The sequence below is a fragment of the Carcharodon carcharias genome, chromosome 4, assembly GCF_017639515.1.
Source record: "Carcharodon carcharias isolate sCarCar2 chromosome 4, sCarCar2.pri, whole genome shotgun sequence".
In the NCBI taxonomy this organism is placed as follows: domain Eukaryota; kingdom Metazoa; phylum Chordata; class Chondrichthyes; order Lamniformes; family Lamnidae; genus Carcharodon; species Carcharodon carcharias.
The window spans coordinates 202578643-202593720 of NC_054470.1; the positions used below are offsets into that span (position 1 = coordinate 202578643).

At 48.8% G+C, this 15078-nt stretch overlaps 2 protein-coding genes across 2 annotated transcripts in view; one reads left to right on the forward strand and one right to left on the reverse strand.

Moving 5' to 3' along the window:
• Positions 1–1822, reverse strand: part of LOC121276836 (ribonuclease MC-like) — a 116787-nt gene extending 114965 nt beyond the window's left edge. Inside the window, exon 1 of the mRNA XM_041185380.1 lies at positions 1755–1822. Within this exon, the coding sequence (XP_041041314.1) occupies positions 1755–1822 (68 nt within the window). The remainder of the gene's footprint in view (positions 1–1754) is intronic.
• A 2166-nt stretch (positions 1823–3988) lies between these two features.
• Positions 3989–15078, forward strand: part of spef2 (sperm flagellar 2) — a 375455-nt gene continuing 364365 nt past the window's right edge. The window contains exons 1-2 of the mRNA XM_041185381.1: positions 3989–4193; positions 5251–5563. Of these exons, the coding sequence (XP_041041315.1) occupies positions 3989–4193; positions 5251–5563 (518 nt within the window). The remainder of the gene's footprint in view (positions 4194–5250; positions 5564–15078) is intronic.

Here is a 15078-nt window from a genome sequence, read left to right on the forward strand (position 1 = left end):
TGATCACCGTCCAGTGACCCCTGGGTTAAAGAGAGAGAGAACCAGGAAATTATCCAGGATTCCTGCTCCTGATCATTGTCAAGTCATTCCTCAATTAATGAGAGGGGGGAAATCAGCCAGAGTTCCTGCTCCTGATCATTTTCCAGTGACTCCTGGGGTAGAGAGAGTGGGGAAATAAGCCAGGATTTGTGCTCCTGATAAATGTCCAGTGATCCCTGGCTTAGAGGGAGGGGGGAAATTTGCCAGGGTTCCTGCTCCTGATCACTGTCCAGTGCCTCCTGGGTTCAAGAGAGGTGGGAATCAGCCAGGGTTGCTGCTCCTGATCACTGTACAATGACCCCAGGGTTAAAAAGAGAGAGGGGGAAATCAGCCATGGTTCCTGCTCCTAATCATTGTCTACTCATTCCTCAGTTAAAGAGAGGGGGCAAATCAGCCAGAGTGCCTGCACCTGATCACTGTCCAATGATCCCTGGGTTAGAGAGAGAGAGAGAGAGGGGAAATCAGCCAGGGTTCCCGCTCCTGATCACTGGCCAGTGACCTGTGGTTAGAGAGAGATTGGAAATCAGCCATGGTTCCTGCTCCTGATAAATGTCCAGTGATCCCTGGGTTAAAGAGAGATTGGAAATCAGCCTGGGTTCCTGCTTCTGATAACTGTTCAGTGATCCCTGGGCTAGAGAGAGAGGGGAAATTAGCCAGGGTTCATGCTCCTGGTCGCAGTCCAGTGATCCCTGAGTTAAAGAGAGGGGGTGGGGGGAATCAGACAGGGCTCCTGCTCCTGATCACTGTCCAGTGATCCCTGGAGCCTAAAAAGGATTTTATCTCCCCCCAGCAGCCTGCAGCGTGAGATAAAATCCTTTTAAAGTTCCAGGCAAACCAGCCCCGTGAACAATGCGGCGTCAGGCAGACACTACAATGTGAATTTCATCGCGAGCATGAGCTCCAAGTCGACATCCTCCCCACATGGTGGGCCGAGTCTGGACCGTAACGAGTGAAGAAAAGAGAGATCGAACATGGATCTTTTGTTGAAAAACAAATCGAGCACCTTGTATTTCTTCAGCCTCTCAGCCAGTGAGAATTCTGCGCTCCCAACTAGCCCCCAGCCTGCAGCATCCCACAGCCACTCAGCAACAACCCATCCCACAGCCAGTTTGAGGCTCCTTCATCTGCAGCGGTCCCCTGCCCCCATTTTGAATTTTGCAGAGAAACTGCCAAGTGCACGAAAATCCCGTCTTTATCGGTCCCATCTTGAAATCCTCTTCACTCTTAAAGCAGCCACAAAGCATTAAAATATTTTATCAATGCATCTCAGTGCTACACCATCACCTCCAATGTGTCTTACCCATGGCCTGAAACAACCTCAGAACTGGAGACTTTGCATGAAAATTTCTCCAAGGGTCAGTTTTATTCCAGACCCCAGCACAAAGGCTTCAAGCTTGCTAACCACAGGCTTCTGTCCCTACGACAAGACCATACAGCCAAATAGACTGTCGGAGTTGTGTGAGTAAAGCTGGACTACCCTATGGGGATTCAGCACTTCATGGGACAGGTACAAACTACACAAGCACAGGGACCATCCGAGCCAGGGTAAGCCATCCCCCAACCGACCAGCCCAGTGAGGGTGTCAGTGCTGCGGTGCAAAGCACACTCACAGGAAGGACCAATGTCCTGCGAATGCTGCCAGATGTTTCCACTGCCACTGACAGGGACACTTCAGTAAACTGTGCCAATCACGACCTCAGCACCGCCCAGAGAACCTGACAGCCATCCATAAAGTTGAAACCACCAGCCGGTAAGAGAGCCAGCCTTTCTCCCTGGGCGACATCATCCCGGAATATGGACATCTTGGTGAATGGCCATCTGACCAATTTTAAATTAGACTCTGGTGCAGGGGAATTTCCTGCCTGAAAGGTTTCCAATGGCAACTCGAACTGATGGGCACCTTGCTCAACACAGCAGGACTTTGCCCGAAGGTCAAGGGCACCCTGCAAGCTACACTGCAGTACAGGGCAAGTTAATTCATGTAACTCTCTTCATGGTCCCCAAACAGCCCCTACTCACTACTAAACTGAGACATCTGCATTGAGCTTAACCTCCCACTATGCATCGGCAAGGTCAACCAGCTACAGCCAGGCTCAAAATACAGACAGCTGTTCCTGAATCTCTCCACAGGCCTGGGCCTCCTCAGGGACACCTACAAAATTACACTCAGAAGTGATGCCAAACCAGCGTGCCTCTTCACTCTGAGGAAGGTCCCTCACCCCCTCCCGGTTCAGGTACGATGCCAGCCTGCTGAATCTGGCAGTCATTTCCACAGTGAAGAAACCCACCACATGGTGCTCAGGGATGTTCCCGTTTGTAAACCGAATGGCTCTCTCTGCATCTGTGTCAACCTCACACAGCTTAACACCGCAGTGGCCAGGGAGACAGGCCCACCCCATGGTCTCAGTGGACAAGAGCCTGACCAAGCTTTCACACAGCACTGTTTTTCAAAAAAAGGTTAACAGCAGCTTCAGACAACTCCACCTTGAGGAGGATTCTCCGTTCCCACAGGGATGATGTTCTGGTTCTGGGGCCATGGCACAAGAGCATGATGAGGGGCTCACATAGGAACATAGACATGTAGGCCAAACCAGGTAAGGCCAGCAGATTTCCTTCCCTAAAGGACATTAGTGAACCAGGTGTGTTTTTATGACAATCGACAATGGTTTCATGGTCATCATCCAGTTCCTGGGCCATGTTGTCAGCAGCAGTGATATCACGGCAGACCCCAGAAAACCAACGCTATCACCAGTGTCACTATTCCTTCCTCTGTTCTGGACCTTCAACATCACCTGGCCATAGTGACCTGGTGAAGTTTTTGCCTCACCTGGCACAGGTCACGGGTCCACTGAGACACCTACTCAGGAAGGACAAGCGTGGGTTTGGGGTTCTCTGTAAGACTAGACATTCGCCTGCATCAGGGAGATGCTGCTCTCTACAGACATCCTGGCCTACCATAACCTGGCCCTACCCACCACCATTGCAGCTGATCCATGAGCCTAGGAGCAGCCCTCTTCAGGAGTTATTGAAAAAGAAGCTTTGGAAGTCACATGAGCCGGTAAAAACTTTTTGGGTTACTTCAATGTCCTCAAAGTCACCATCAAGATAGACCATAAACCAGTGGTCTCTTTGCCAAATGAGAAGGAGTTAGCAAAGATGCCCTCTCGGATCCAGCAGTTCCACCTACGTCTCGTGTGTTTGGTGTATGAGGCTGTCTATGTCCAGGGAAAGAGTCAGGCGACAGCTGATGCCTTTTCAAGGGCCACCGCAGAACCTCTGACCAACCATGACATCGCCTTTGTTAATGAAGAGGAGGCCTTCTCAAGGCCACTCTATCCTGCATCCATGACCTGGCTTCAACCGTTCCACCAAGAACAGCTCTGTGATGAAGAGTGCACCCACACCTGCACCTACTGCTAACAGGGATGGCCTCATCAGCGACTAAGTGGTTATTCAGCCAAAGCATGGTTTGAGAGACAGAACCACTTAACTGTCATACACAACCTGCTGGTCGACAAACAGCGGCTTGCTTGGCCTAAATAGCCAAGTGGTTATGGTACTGGGTTTGTAACCCCAAGATCAAGAGTTCAAATCTCACCATGGCGAATTATGAAACAATGTACTCTAAGATGCTTACTCAAAAGAGTTACAAACAGTGGCTGGTCATCCCACCCCTCCTGGGGGTGACCGCCCTCCAGAGGATACAGCAGGGACATCTCAATATCACCAAATGCAGGGCATGGGCCCAATCCGCATTCTGGTGGTTGGGCATTTCCAAGGCAATAGGAGAGACCCTTGTGAATTGCCACATTTGTGCCTTGCACTGCCAGGACCAGAGACAGCCACTAATTCCTTCACAGTTCCCCGACAGGCCATGGTAAAGGCTGGCAGCGGACCTGTTTGTCCACAACAGCAGATCCTTCCTGATTGTCGTGGATGACCAGTCCAGATGCGTGGAAGTAAAGAAACTCTACACAACCACCACAGAGACGGTCATCAAGGCACTCAAGGAGATGTTTTCAACTCACAGCCAATTCCCGATAAGCTCAATTCCGATTACAGCCCCCAATTCACTGACCAACATTTTGTGCCTTTTGCAGCAGTAGCCGGATTCCACCACTGTACCAGCTCCCCAAACTACCTCCAGTCCAACGGTGAAGCAGAGCAAGCGGTCCACATGCTAAAGGCCCTTTTGAAGAAGAACATAGACTTTCCCACCATGTTGTTTACATACAGGCCCAACCCCCTTACAGTGCAGCCTCTCCCCCTCGGAGCTCCTGATGGACAGGAGACTGCACCCTCAAAAGTGGGAAAGTAAGTTGCAATGAAGAAATAAGAAATTTACAGATGGATATGGACAGATTAGGTGAATGGGCCAAAATTTGGCAGATGGGAGTTTAATGTGGATAAGTGTGAGGTTATCCATTTTAGTCAGAAGAATAAAAAGGCAACTTTTTATTTAAATGGAGAGAAACTTCAGAATGCTTCAGTGCAGAGGGATCTGGGTGTCCTTGTGCATGAATCGCTGAAGGCTAGTATGCAGGTACGCAGATAATAAGGAAGGCAAATGGAATTTTGGCATTTGTTGCTAAAGGAATAAAGCACAAAAATAGGGAAGTGTTGTTGCAACTGTACAAGGCATTGATGAGACTGCACCTGGAGTACAGTGCACAGTTTTGGTCGCCTTACTTGAGGGAGGATGTAGTTGCACTGGAAGCGGTTCAGAGGAGGTTCACTAGATTGATTCCAGAGATGTGGGGCTTGTCTTATGAGGGAAGATTGAGCAGTTTAGGCCTATACTCGCTAGAGTTTAGAAGGATAAGAGGAGATCCAATTGAGGTATATAAGATGATAAAGTGGATAGACAAAGTAGACGTGGAGCGGATGTTTCACCTTGTGGGGCATTCTAGAATGAGAGGCCATAGTTTTAGGCTAAGGGGTGGTAGATTTAAATCAGAGATGAGGAGGAATTACTTTTCTCAAAGGGTCGTGAATCTGTGGAATTCACTACCTCAGAGTGCGGTGGATGCCGGGACGCTGAATAAATTTAAGGAGGAGATAGACAGATTTTTAATTAGTAACGGGTTGAAAGGTTATGGGGAGAGGGCGGGAAATTGGAGTTGAGGCCGAAATGAGATCAGCCATGATTGTATTGAATGGTGGGGCTGAATTGCCTTCTCCTGCTCCTAGTTCTTATATTCTTATGTTCAGATCCTGCCAAAGAAACTCCTGCCAGGTTTGGTCACCAGATGGGAAAAGGAGCTGGCCTACAGACAGAAGCAGGCCTCGGCCTACAATTGCGACATCACACCAAGCACCTGCCACAGCTACAACAGGATGATAAAGTTTGGATCCCAGACCTCGGGAATCAAGGCATGGCTCTGCACCTAAACAAGGACCAACCCCATTCCAACCATATTGGAATGCCAGAGGGCACAGTCAGGGGCAACAGGAGGAACCTCCGCCCACCCCTTGGCCAGGCTTCCCCATTACAAGATGGAGTACGATTCATGAGAAAGCCCAGGTGGCAGAGCCACCATCAGAACAAAACCACCTCCAGAGGCTGGCACTCTCCTGACCAAATGGCAAACGAGACATAGAAGGGTTGTAAGACCTCCAGGTCGCCTGACTTTCTGAGGTCAAAGACTTGAAAGGGGGAGATGGGATAGTAAGAACATTATTAATGTATACTGTTAATGTTGTAATGTTAATTAGGAAGTAGTTTAGAGTTAGAATAGTTTATAGTTGCAACACTAAAGTTAAGTACACAAGACCTAAAGTGATGTAAGACTTGAAGCAAACTGTAAATAAACTGATGTCAATCTATATCCAGGGGATAAAGACTTGGGAGGAGGGGAGGAGGTGCAGTAGAGGGATCTGGTACCTAAGGGATTAACATTAAACTGAGTACAATACCGTCCACACTGTGATGTAAGAAGTCACATGACCATGAGCTATAGTCAGGCTATAGATTGGAAGCAACATAGGTTTGGGGTCATCTCCATATCTGTACCCTCTACTGTAAATATGTACATAAATCAGTAATGTTAATAAATACTTCCTTGTAACTTCAACAAAACTGCTTCATGGTGTACAAGCAGTACACATCAAGGAACAGATCAGTTTCTTGCCTCTGATCCCTGGGTTAGAGAGAGGGGGAAATCAGCCAGGGCTCCTGCTCCTGATCACTGTCCAGTGATCATTGGATTAGAGAGAGAGATAGGTGAAATCAGCCAGGGGTCCTGCTCCTGATCACTGTCTAGTGACCCTGGGTCAGAGAGAGAGGTGGAATCAGCCACAGTTCCTGCTCCTGACTGGAATCCAGCAGAAACATTGAATCATATAGCACTACAGGAGGCCATTCACCCATCCATACATGTCAGCCCTTTGCTGGTGCCATCCAATGCTCTACCCTTTCCTGTTATCTTTAATTTTTTCCAGGTGAATTGTTCATACAATTTTGTTTTGAAGATCCCTATTGAATCTGCTTCTATTATGCTTTCAGGAAATGTATTCTAGAATCCTTTCTTGCTCTTGCACGAGACCAGCACCTACATGATAGGCTAAATGGCTTCTTTCTGTGCTGTTATCTTTTTATGATTACGAAGGAAAAAATAAATCTAGTTAACAGTAAACACTGCAAAGTGAAGGTAAATAGGACAGGGGGAGGTGGGGTGAGTTGGCTGGGGTGGATAGAGTTAATGGTCTGAAGTGGTTGAGCTCAATGCATTGAGTCCAGAAGGCTGTAAAGTGCCTTTTTTAAACTTTTTCACGGGATGGGGGCTTTACTGGCTAGGTCAACATTTTTATTGCCCATTCCGAATTGCCCTTGAGAAGGTGGTGGTGAGCTGCCTTCTTGAACCGCTGCAGTCCATGTGGTGTAGGTACACCCACAGTGCTGTTAGGGAGGGAGTTCTGGGATTCTGACCCAGTGACAGTGAAGGAATGGTGATATATTTCCAAATCAGGATGGTGAGTGACTTGGAGGTGAACTTCCAGATGGTGATGTTCCCATCTATCTGCTGCCCTTGTTCTTCTAGATGGTAGTGGTCATGGGTTTGGAAGGTGCTGTCTAAGGAGCCTTGGTGAGTTCATGCAGTGCATCTTGTAGATGGTACACACTGCTGCTAATGTATATCAGTGGTGGAGAGAGTGAATGTTTGTGGAAGGGGTGCCAATCAAGCGGGCTGCTTTGTCCTGGATGGTATCAAGCTTCTTGAGTGTTGTGGGAGCTGCACTCATCCAGGTAAGTGGGGAGTATTCCATCACACTCCTGACTTGTGCCTTGTAGATGGTGGACAGTCTTTGGGGAGTCAGGACATGAGTTACCCATCGCACAATTCCCAGCCTCTGACCTGCCCTTGTAGCCACAGTATTTATATGGCTAGTCCAGTTCAGTTTTTGGTCAATGGTAACCCCCAGGTTGTTGACAGTGGGGGATCTAGCAATGGTAATGCTATTGAATATCACGGGGTGATGGTTAGATTATCTCGTTGGAGATGGTCATTGCCTTACACTTGCGTGGGGTGGCACTACCACTGTGCTAAAGGGGATGGATTTCGAACAGATCGAGCAAATCAAGGCTGGGCATCTATGAGATGCTGTGGGCCATCAGCAGCAGCAGAATTGTACTCGAACACAATCTGTAACCTCATGGCCCAGCATATCTCCCACTCTACCATTACCATCGAGCCAGGGGATCAACCCTGCTTCAATGAAGAGTGCAGGAGGGCATGCCAGGAGCAGCACCAGGCATACCTAAAAATGAGGCATCAACCTGGTGAAGCTATATAACAGGAATACTTGCGTGCCAAACAGCATAAGCAGCAAGTGATAGAGCTGAGCGATCCCACAACCAACGGATCAGATCTAAGCTCTGCAGTCCTGCCACATCCAGTCGTGTTTGGTGGTGGACAATTAAACAACTCACTGGGGGAGGAGGCTCCACAAATATCCCCTTCCTCAATGATGGAGGAGCCCAGCACAGCAGTGCAAAAGATAAGGCTGAAGCATTTGCTACAATCTTCAGGCAGAAGTGCTGAGTGGATGATCCATCTCGGCCTCCTCCGGAGGTCCCCAGCATCACAGATGCCAGTCTTCAGCCAATTCGATTCACTCCACGTGATACCAAGAAACGGCTGAAGGCACTGGATACTGCAAAGGCTATGGGCCCTGACAACATTCCTGCAATAGTACTGAAGACTTGTGCTCTAGAACTTGCCATGCCCCTAGCCAAGCTGTTCCAGTACAGCTACAACACTGGCACCTACCGGGCTATGTGGAAAATTGCCCAGATATGGCCTGTACACAAAAAGTAGGACAAATCCAACCCAGCCAATTACCGCTCCATCAGTCTACGCTCCATCATCAGTAAAGTATTGGAAGGGGTCGTCAACAGTGCTATTAAGCAGCACTTGCTTAGCAATAACCTGCTCACTGATGCCCAGTTTGGGTTCTGCCAGGGCCACTCAGCTCCTGACCTCATTACAGCCTTGGTTCAAACATGGACAAAAGAGCTGAACTCCAGAGGTGAGGTGAGAGTGACTGCCCTTGACATCAAGGCAGCATTTGACCAAGTGTGGCATCTAAGAGCCCTAGCTCCTAGGGAAGAGTATCCTAGGGAAGAGTACCCTGCAGTCAGCATCGCAGTGAAGTAGTCTGGGAAGCCTGTCGTGCAATCAGCATCGCAGTGAAGCAGTCTGGGAAGAGTACCCGGCAGTTAACATCATGATGAAGCAGTCTGGGAAGAGTATCCTGCAGTCAGCATCACGGTGAAGCAGTCTGGGAAGAGTGTCCTGCAGTCAACATCGCGGTGAAGCAGTCTGGGAAGAGTGTCCTGCAGTCAACATCGTGGTGAAGCAGTCTGGGAAGAGTGCCCTGCAGTCAGCATCGTGGTGAAGCAGTCTGGGAAGAGTACCCGGCAGTTAACATCATGGTGAAGCAGTCTGGGAAGAGTGTCCTGCAGTCAGCATCACAGTGAAGCAGTCTGGGAAGAGTGTCCTGCAGTCAGCATTGCAGTGAAGCAGTCTGGGAAGCCTGTCGTGCAATCAGCATCGCAGTGAAGCAGTCTGGGAAGAGTACCCGGCAGTTAACATCATGGTGAAGCAGTCTGGGAAGAGTGTTCTGCAGTCAGCATCACGGTGAAGCAGTCTGGGAAGAGTGTCCTGCAGTCAACATCGCGGTGAAGCAGTCTGGGAAGAGTGCCCTGCAGTCAGCATCGTGGTGAAGTACTCTGAGAATTGCATCCCGCAGTCAGCATCGTGGTGAAGTAGTCTGAGAATAGCGTCCCGCAGTCAGCATCACGGTGAAGCAGTCTGGGAAGAGTATCCTGCAGTCAGCATCGCGGTGAAGCAATCTGGGAAGAGTGTCCTGCAGTCAGCATCGCGGTGAAGCAGTCTGGGAAGAGTGTCCGCAGTCAGCATGGCAGTGAAGCAGTCTGGGAAGAGTGTCCTGCAGTCAGCATCGTGGTGAAGCAGTCTGGGAAGAGTGTCCTGCAGTCAGCATCGTGGTGAAGCAGTCTGGGAAGAGTGCCCTGCAGTCAGCATCGCGGTGAAGCAGTCTGGGAAGAGTGTCTGCAGTCAGCATGGTGGTGAAGCAGTCTGGGAAGAGTGCCTTGCAGTCAGCATTGTGGTGAAGCAGTCTGGGAAGAGTGTCCTGCAGTCAGCATCGCGGTGAAGCAGTCTGGGAAGAGTGTCCTGCAGTCAATATCGCGGTGAAGCAGTCTGGGAAGAGTGCCCTGCAGTCAGCATCGTGGTGAAGTACTCTGAGAATTGCATCCCGCAGTCAGCATCGTGGTGAAGTAGTCTGAGAATAGCGTCCCGCAGTCAGCATCACGGTGAAGCAGTCTGGGAAGAGTATCCTGCAGTCAGCATCGCGGTGAAGCAATCTGGGAAGAGTGTCCTGCAGTCAGCATCGCGGTGAAGCAGTCTGGGAAGAGTGTCCGCAGTCAGCATGGCAGTGAAGCAGTCTGGGAAGAGTGTCCTGCAGTCAGCATCGTGGTGAAGCAGTCTGGGAAGAGTGTCCTGCAGTCAGCATCGTGGTGAAGCAGTCTGGGAAGAGTGCCCTGCAGTCAGCATCGCGGTGAAGCAGTCTGGGAAGAGTGTCTGCAGTCAGCATGGTGGTGAAGCAGTCTGGGAAGAGTGCCTTGCAGTCAGCATTGTGGTGAAGCAGTCTGGGAAGAGTGTCCTGCAGTCAGCATCGCGGTGAAGCAGTCTGGGAAGAGTGTCCGCAGTCAGCATGGCGGTGAAGCAGTTTGGGAAGAGTGCCCTGCAGTCAGCATTGTGGTGAAGTACTCTGAGAATTGCATCCCGCAGTCAGCATCGTGGTGAAGTAGTCTGAGAATAGCGTCCCGCAGTCAGCATCGCGGTGAAGCAGTCTGGGAAGAGTATCCTGCAGTCAGCATTGCGGTGAAGCAATTTGGGAAGAGTGTCCTGCAGTCAGCATCGCGGGGAAGCAGCCTGGGAAGAGTGCCCTGCAGTCAGCATCACGGTGAAACAGTCTAAGAAGAGTGTCCTGCAGTCAGCATTGCAGTGAAGCAGTCTGGGAAGGGTGTCCTGCAGTCAGTCCTTGCTGAAAATAACAAGAGTGACATCACAGGACAGCGCGAGAGAGCGGTGAAGAGATCAGAACCAGCGTGAGTGTGGAGAAGCTACAAAAACCGACGTCAGCGCAAAGGTGAGAGCTGATTAGTGAGTAAGTGTTTTTCTCTAGTTTTTCTCCAGTTTAAAATAGATTAAGCTATGGAAAGATAAGGGTTCTAGTTTTATTTAAAGCACATAAATAATTTAACATTTTTAAAATGTATTTAACTTAAAGTAAGGGTTTTTTTTCACTAGAGGCATGGCAGGGCAGCTCAGTCCCGTGTTATGTACCGCCTGCAACATGTGGGAAGTCCTAGACGCTCCTTGCGCCCTGACCGACCAAGTGTGCAGGAAGTGCCACCAGCTGCAGCTACTTGAGCCCTGAGTTTTAGAGCTTGAGTGGCAGCTGGAAGCACTGAGGTACCTCCACAAGGCTGAGAGTTTTGTGGATAGCACCTTTTTAGACATGGTCACCCCACAGCTTATGGAAGTGCAGACAGGGAGGGAATGGGTGACCATCAGTCAGAAGAAAGGTGTCAGGCAGGTAGTCAGGAAATCCCCAGGGTGCTTCTCACTCGAGAACTGTTTTTCTGTGTTGGAAAACTTGCCACTTGTCAGCCCAAACCTGGATATTGTCCAGATCTTGCTGCATTTGGACATGGACTGCTTCAGTATCTGAGGGGTTGTGAATGGTGCTGAACATTGCGCAATCATCAGTGAACATCCCCACTTCTGACCTTATGATGGAAGGAAGGTCGTTGATGAAGCAGTTGAAGATGGTTGGGCCGAGGACACTACCCTGAGGAACTACTACAGTGGTGTCCTGGAACTAGTTCTTGCAATGTGTTTTAACAAAGAAGTTTTGTTTCTAATAAATCAATCATTCTGAGTTTATTGAAAGAAGCCAGGTCAAAGTCTCTTTTATTCTGGGTAACAGAAAGGTAAATAATTGGCCATTTTGGTGAGTGAATTAAACTTTTAAACTAATGGTGCGCCCTGTGGAGTAGTGGGACTAGATAATCTGGGCATTCCTCCCATCCCGGTCATAACACAAGGTGTCAAATTATGTTGGAAGTATCTAAATGCAAGTCATAAGTGTTTTGAAACTTCAGATCCTACACTACTACATGAATTTGCTTTGCCACTTTCAAAGATGTGTGTACAGGAAACCTCAGCTCTCTGTGTTTCCTTTCAAGTTGTACATGACAATGTTCTTAATTGAACAGCTACTCTCACACTCTTTTTGTTCTTTTACCACATCCTCCTTCAAACGTGTCTTCAGACCAGATCTCATGAAATTATGTGAATTGAAAACCCGCAGTGTGAGGGTTTGAGGAGGACAATCTATTACAGTGAGCTCTCGTGAGGTGGATGCACATTCAGACCAAACAATTTTGAGCAAGAGTGACCCACTTGTTTGGAGGCATCAACAGGCCAGCTGGGCTGATGCAACCGCTTTCCTTCCCTGAAGGAAATTAGTGACCCTCTGAGAGCTTGGGAGAACCCAGCAGCTTCCGAGGATATTTTCTGCTCAGATTCCCCTTTTCTCATTCACATCTTTTCAGGTTGAAATTTGAACCCAAGGCTCTCAATCATCAGCACAGTCTATTTTGAGTCATTCACTGGATGTGGAATTCGCTGGCTGGGCCAGCATTTATTGCCCATCCTGAGTTGCCCATGAGGAGGTTGTGGGGGTGCCTTCTTGAACTACTGCAGTCCATGACAGAAAAATAGGTGGGAAGGCAAGTGGTGAGTATGACACAAAGGGTCTACAGGGGGATATAGACAAGTTGAGCGAGTGGGCAAAAAAGTGGCAGATGGAATATAATGTAGGAGAATGTGAGGTTCTGCACTTTGGCAAGAAGAATAGAGGAGCTGGATATTGTTTAAATGGAGAATGACTGAAGGAAACTGCAGCACAGAGGGATTTGGGGGTCCTCATGCAGGAATCACAAAAATCTAACACACAAGTTCAACAGGTAATAGGGAAGGCAAATGGAATGTTGGTCTTTATTTCAATGGGAATGCAGTATAAAAATAGGGAAGTCTTGATAAAACTATACAAGGCACTAGTTAGACCACACCTAGAATAGTGAACAGTTTTGAAGAACGAGAGGCGACCTTATTGAAACATATAAGATTCTTAGGGGGCTTGACAGGGTAGATGCTGAGAGGTTGTTTCCCCTTGTGGGAGAGTTTAGGACCAGAGGGCATAATCTCAGAGTAAGGGGGCACCCATTTAAGGCAGAGATGAGAAGGAATTTCTTCTCTTAGAGGATAGTGAATCTGTGGAATTCTTTACCACAGAGGGCTGTAGAGGCTGGATCATTAAGTATATTCAAGGCTGAGATAGACAGACTTTTAATCAGTAAGAGAATCAAGGATTATGGGGAGAAGGCAGGAAAGTGGAGTTGAGGATTATCAGATCAGCCATGATCTCATTAAAAGGCGGAGCAGACTCGATGGGCCGAATGAACTACTTCTGCTCCTACGTCTTATGGTCTTATGTGGTATAGGTACACCCACTGTGCTGTTAGGGAGGGAATTCCAGGATTTTGACCCAGCGACAGTGAAGGAACGGCGATATATTTCCAAGTCAGGATGGTGAGTGACTTGCAGCGGAACTTCCAGGTGGTGATGTTCCCATCTATCTGCTGCCCTTGTCCTTTTAGGTAGTGGAGGTCATGGGTTTGGAAGATGCTGTCTAAGGACCACTGGTGAGAGTGGCTAATTATATTTAAATATCCAAGCACACGCCACTAAACATATAATTGAGGGACAGAATGTGAGAACATAAAGCACGTTGAAATTGAGTCATAGCACAGACATCACTGAGTCTAGTCAAGCAACAGCCTGACATAGTCATAGTGACATAGTGATCCTTATGGAATCATACCTTACAGATAGTGTCCCAGACACCATCATCACCATCCCTGGGTATGTCCCTGGGTATATCCCTTACAGATAATGTCCCAGACACCACCATCACCATCCCTGGGTATATCCCTGGGTATATCCCTTACAGATAGTGTCCCAGACACCACCATCACCATTCCTGGGTATGTCCCTGGGTATATGCCTTACAGATAATGTCCCAGACACCAGCATCACCATCCCTGGGTATGTCCCTGGGTATATCTCTTACCAATAGTGTCCCAGATACCACCATCACCATCCCTGGGTATGTCCCTGGGTATATCCCTGACAGATAATGTCCCAGACACCACCATCACCATCCCTGGGTATGTCCCTGGGTATATCCCTTACAGATAATGTCCCAGACACCACCATCACCATCCCTGGGTATATCTCTTACAGATAGTGTCCCAGACACCACCATCACCATCCCTGGGTATATCCCTTACAGATAGTGTCCCAGACACCACCATCACCATCCCTGGGTATGTCCCTGGGTATATCCCTTACAGATAAAGTCCCAGACACCACCATCACCATCCCTGGGTATGTCCCTGGGTATATCCCTTACAGATAGTGTCCCAGACACCACCATCACCATCCCTGGGTATGTCCCTGGGTATATCCCTTACAGATAATGTCCCAGACACCACCATCACCGTCCCTGGGTATGTCCCTGGGTATATCCCTTACCAATAGTGTCCCAGACACCACCATCACCATCCCTGGGTATGTCCCTGGGTATACCCCTTACAGATAGTGTCCCACACACCACCATCACCATCCCTGGGTATGTCCCTGGGTATATCTCTTACAGATAGTGTCCCAGACACCACCATCACCATCCCTGGGTATATCCCTTACAGATAATGTCCCAGACACCACCATCACCATCCCTGGGTATGTCCCTGGGTATATCCCTTACAGATAATGTCCCAGACACCACCATCACCATCCCTGGGTATATCTCTTACAGAGTGTCCCAGACACCACCATCATCATCCCTGGGTATGTCCTGTCCCACCGGCAGGACAGGCCCAGCAGAGGTGGTGGCACAGTGGTATACAGTCAGGAGGGTGTTATCCTGGGAGTCCTCAACATCGACTCCGGGCCCCATGAAGTCTCATGGCATCAGGTCAAACATGGACAAGGAAACCTCCTGCTGATGACCACGTCCTGCCCTCCCTCAGCTGATGAATCAGTGCTTCCTCCATGTTGAACATCACTTGGAGGAAGCACTGAGGTTGGAGAGTGTGCAGAATGTCCTCTGGGTGGGGGTCAGAATGGACACTAATTCCTCCTTCAATGTTGCAGTCACATCCCTGAGAAGTGTAACTGTAAGTGAAACATTGACCCCAACAGGTTTTCTTCACATAAACAAAAACAGAATTACCTGGAAAAACTCAGCAGGTCTGGCAGCATCGGCAGAGAAGAAAAGAGTTGACGTTTCGAGTCTTCATGACCCTTCGACAGAACTTGAGTTCGAGTCCAAGAAAGAGTTGAAATATAAGCTGGTTTAAGGTGTGTGTGTGTGTGTGTGGGG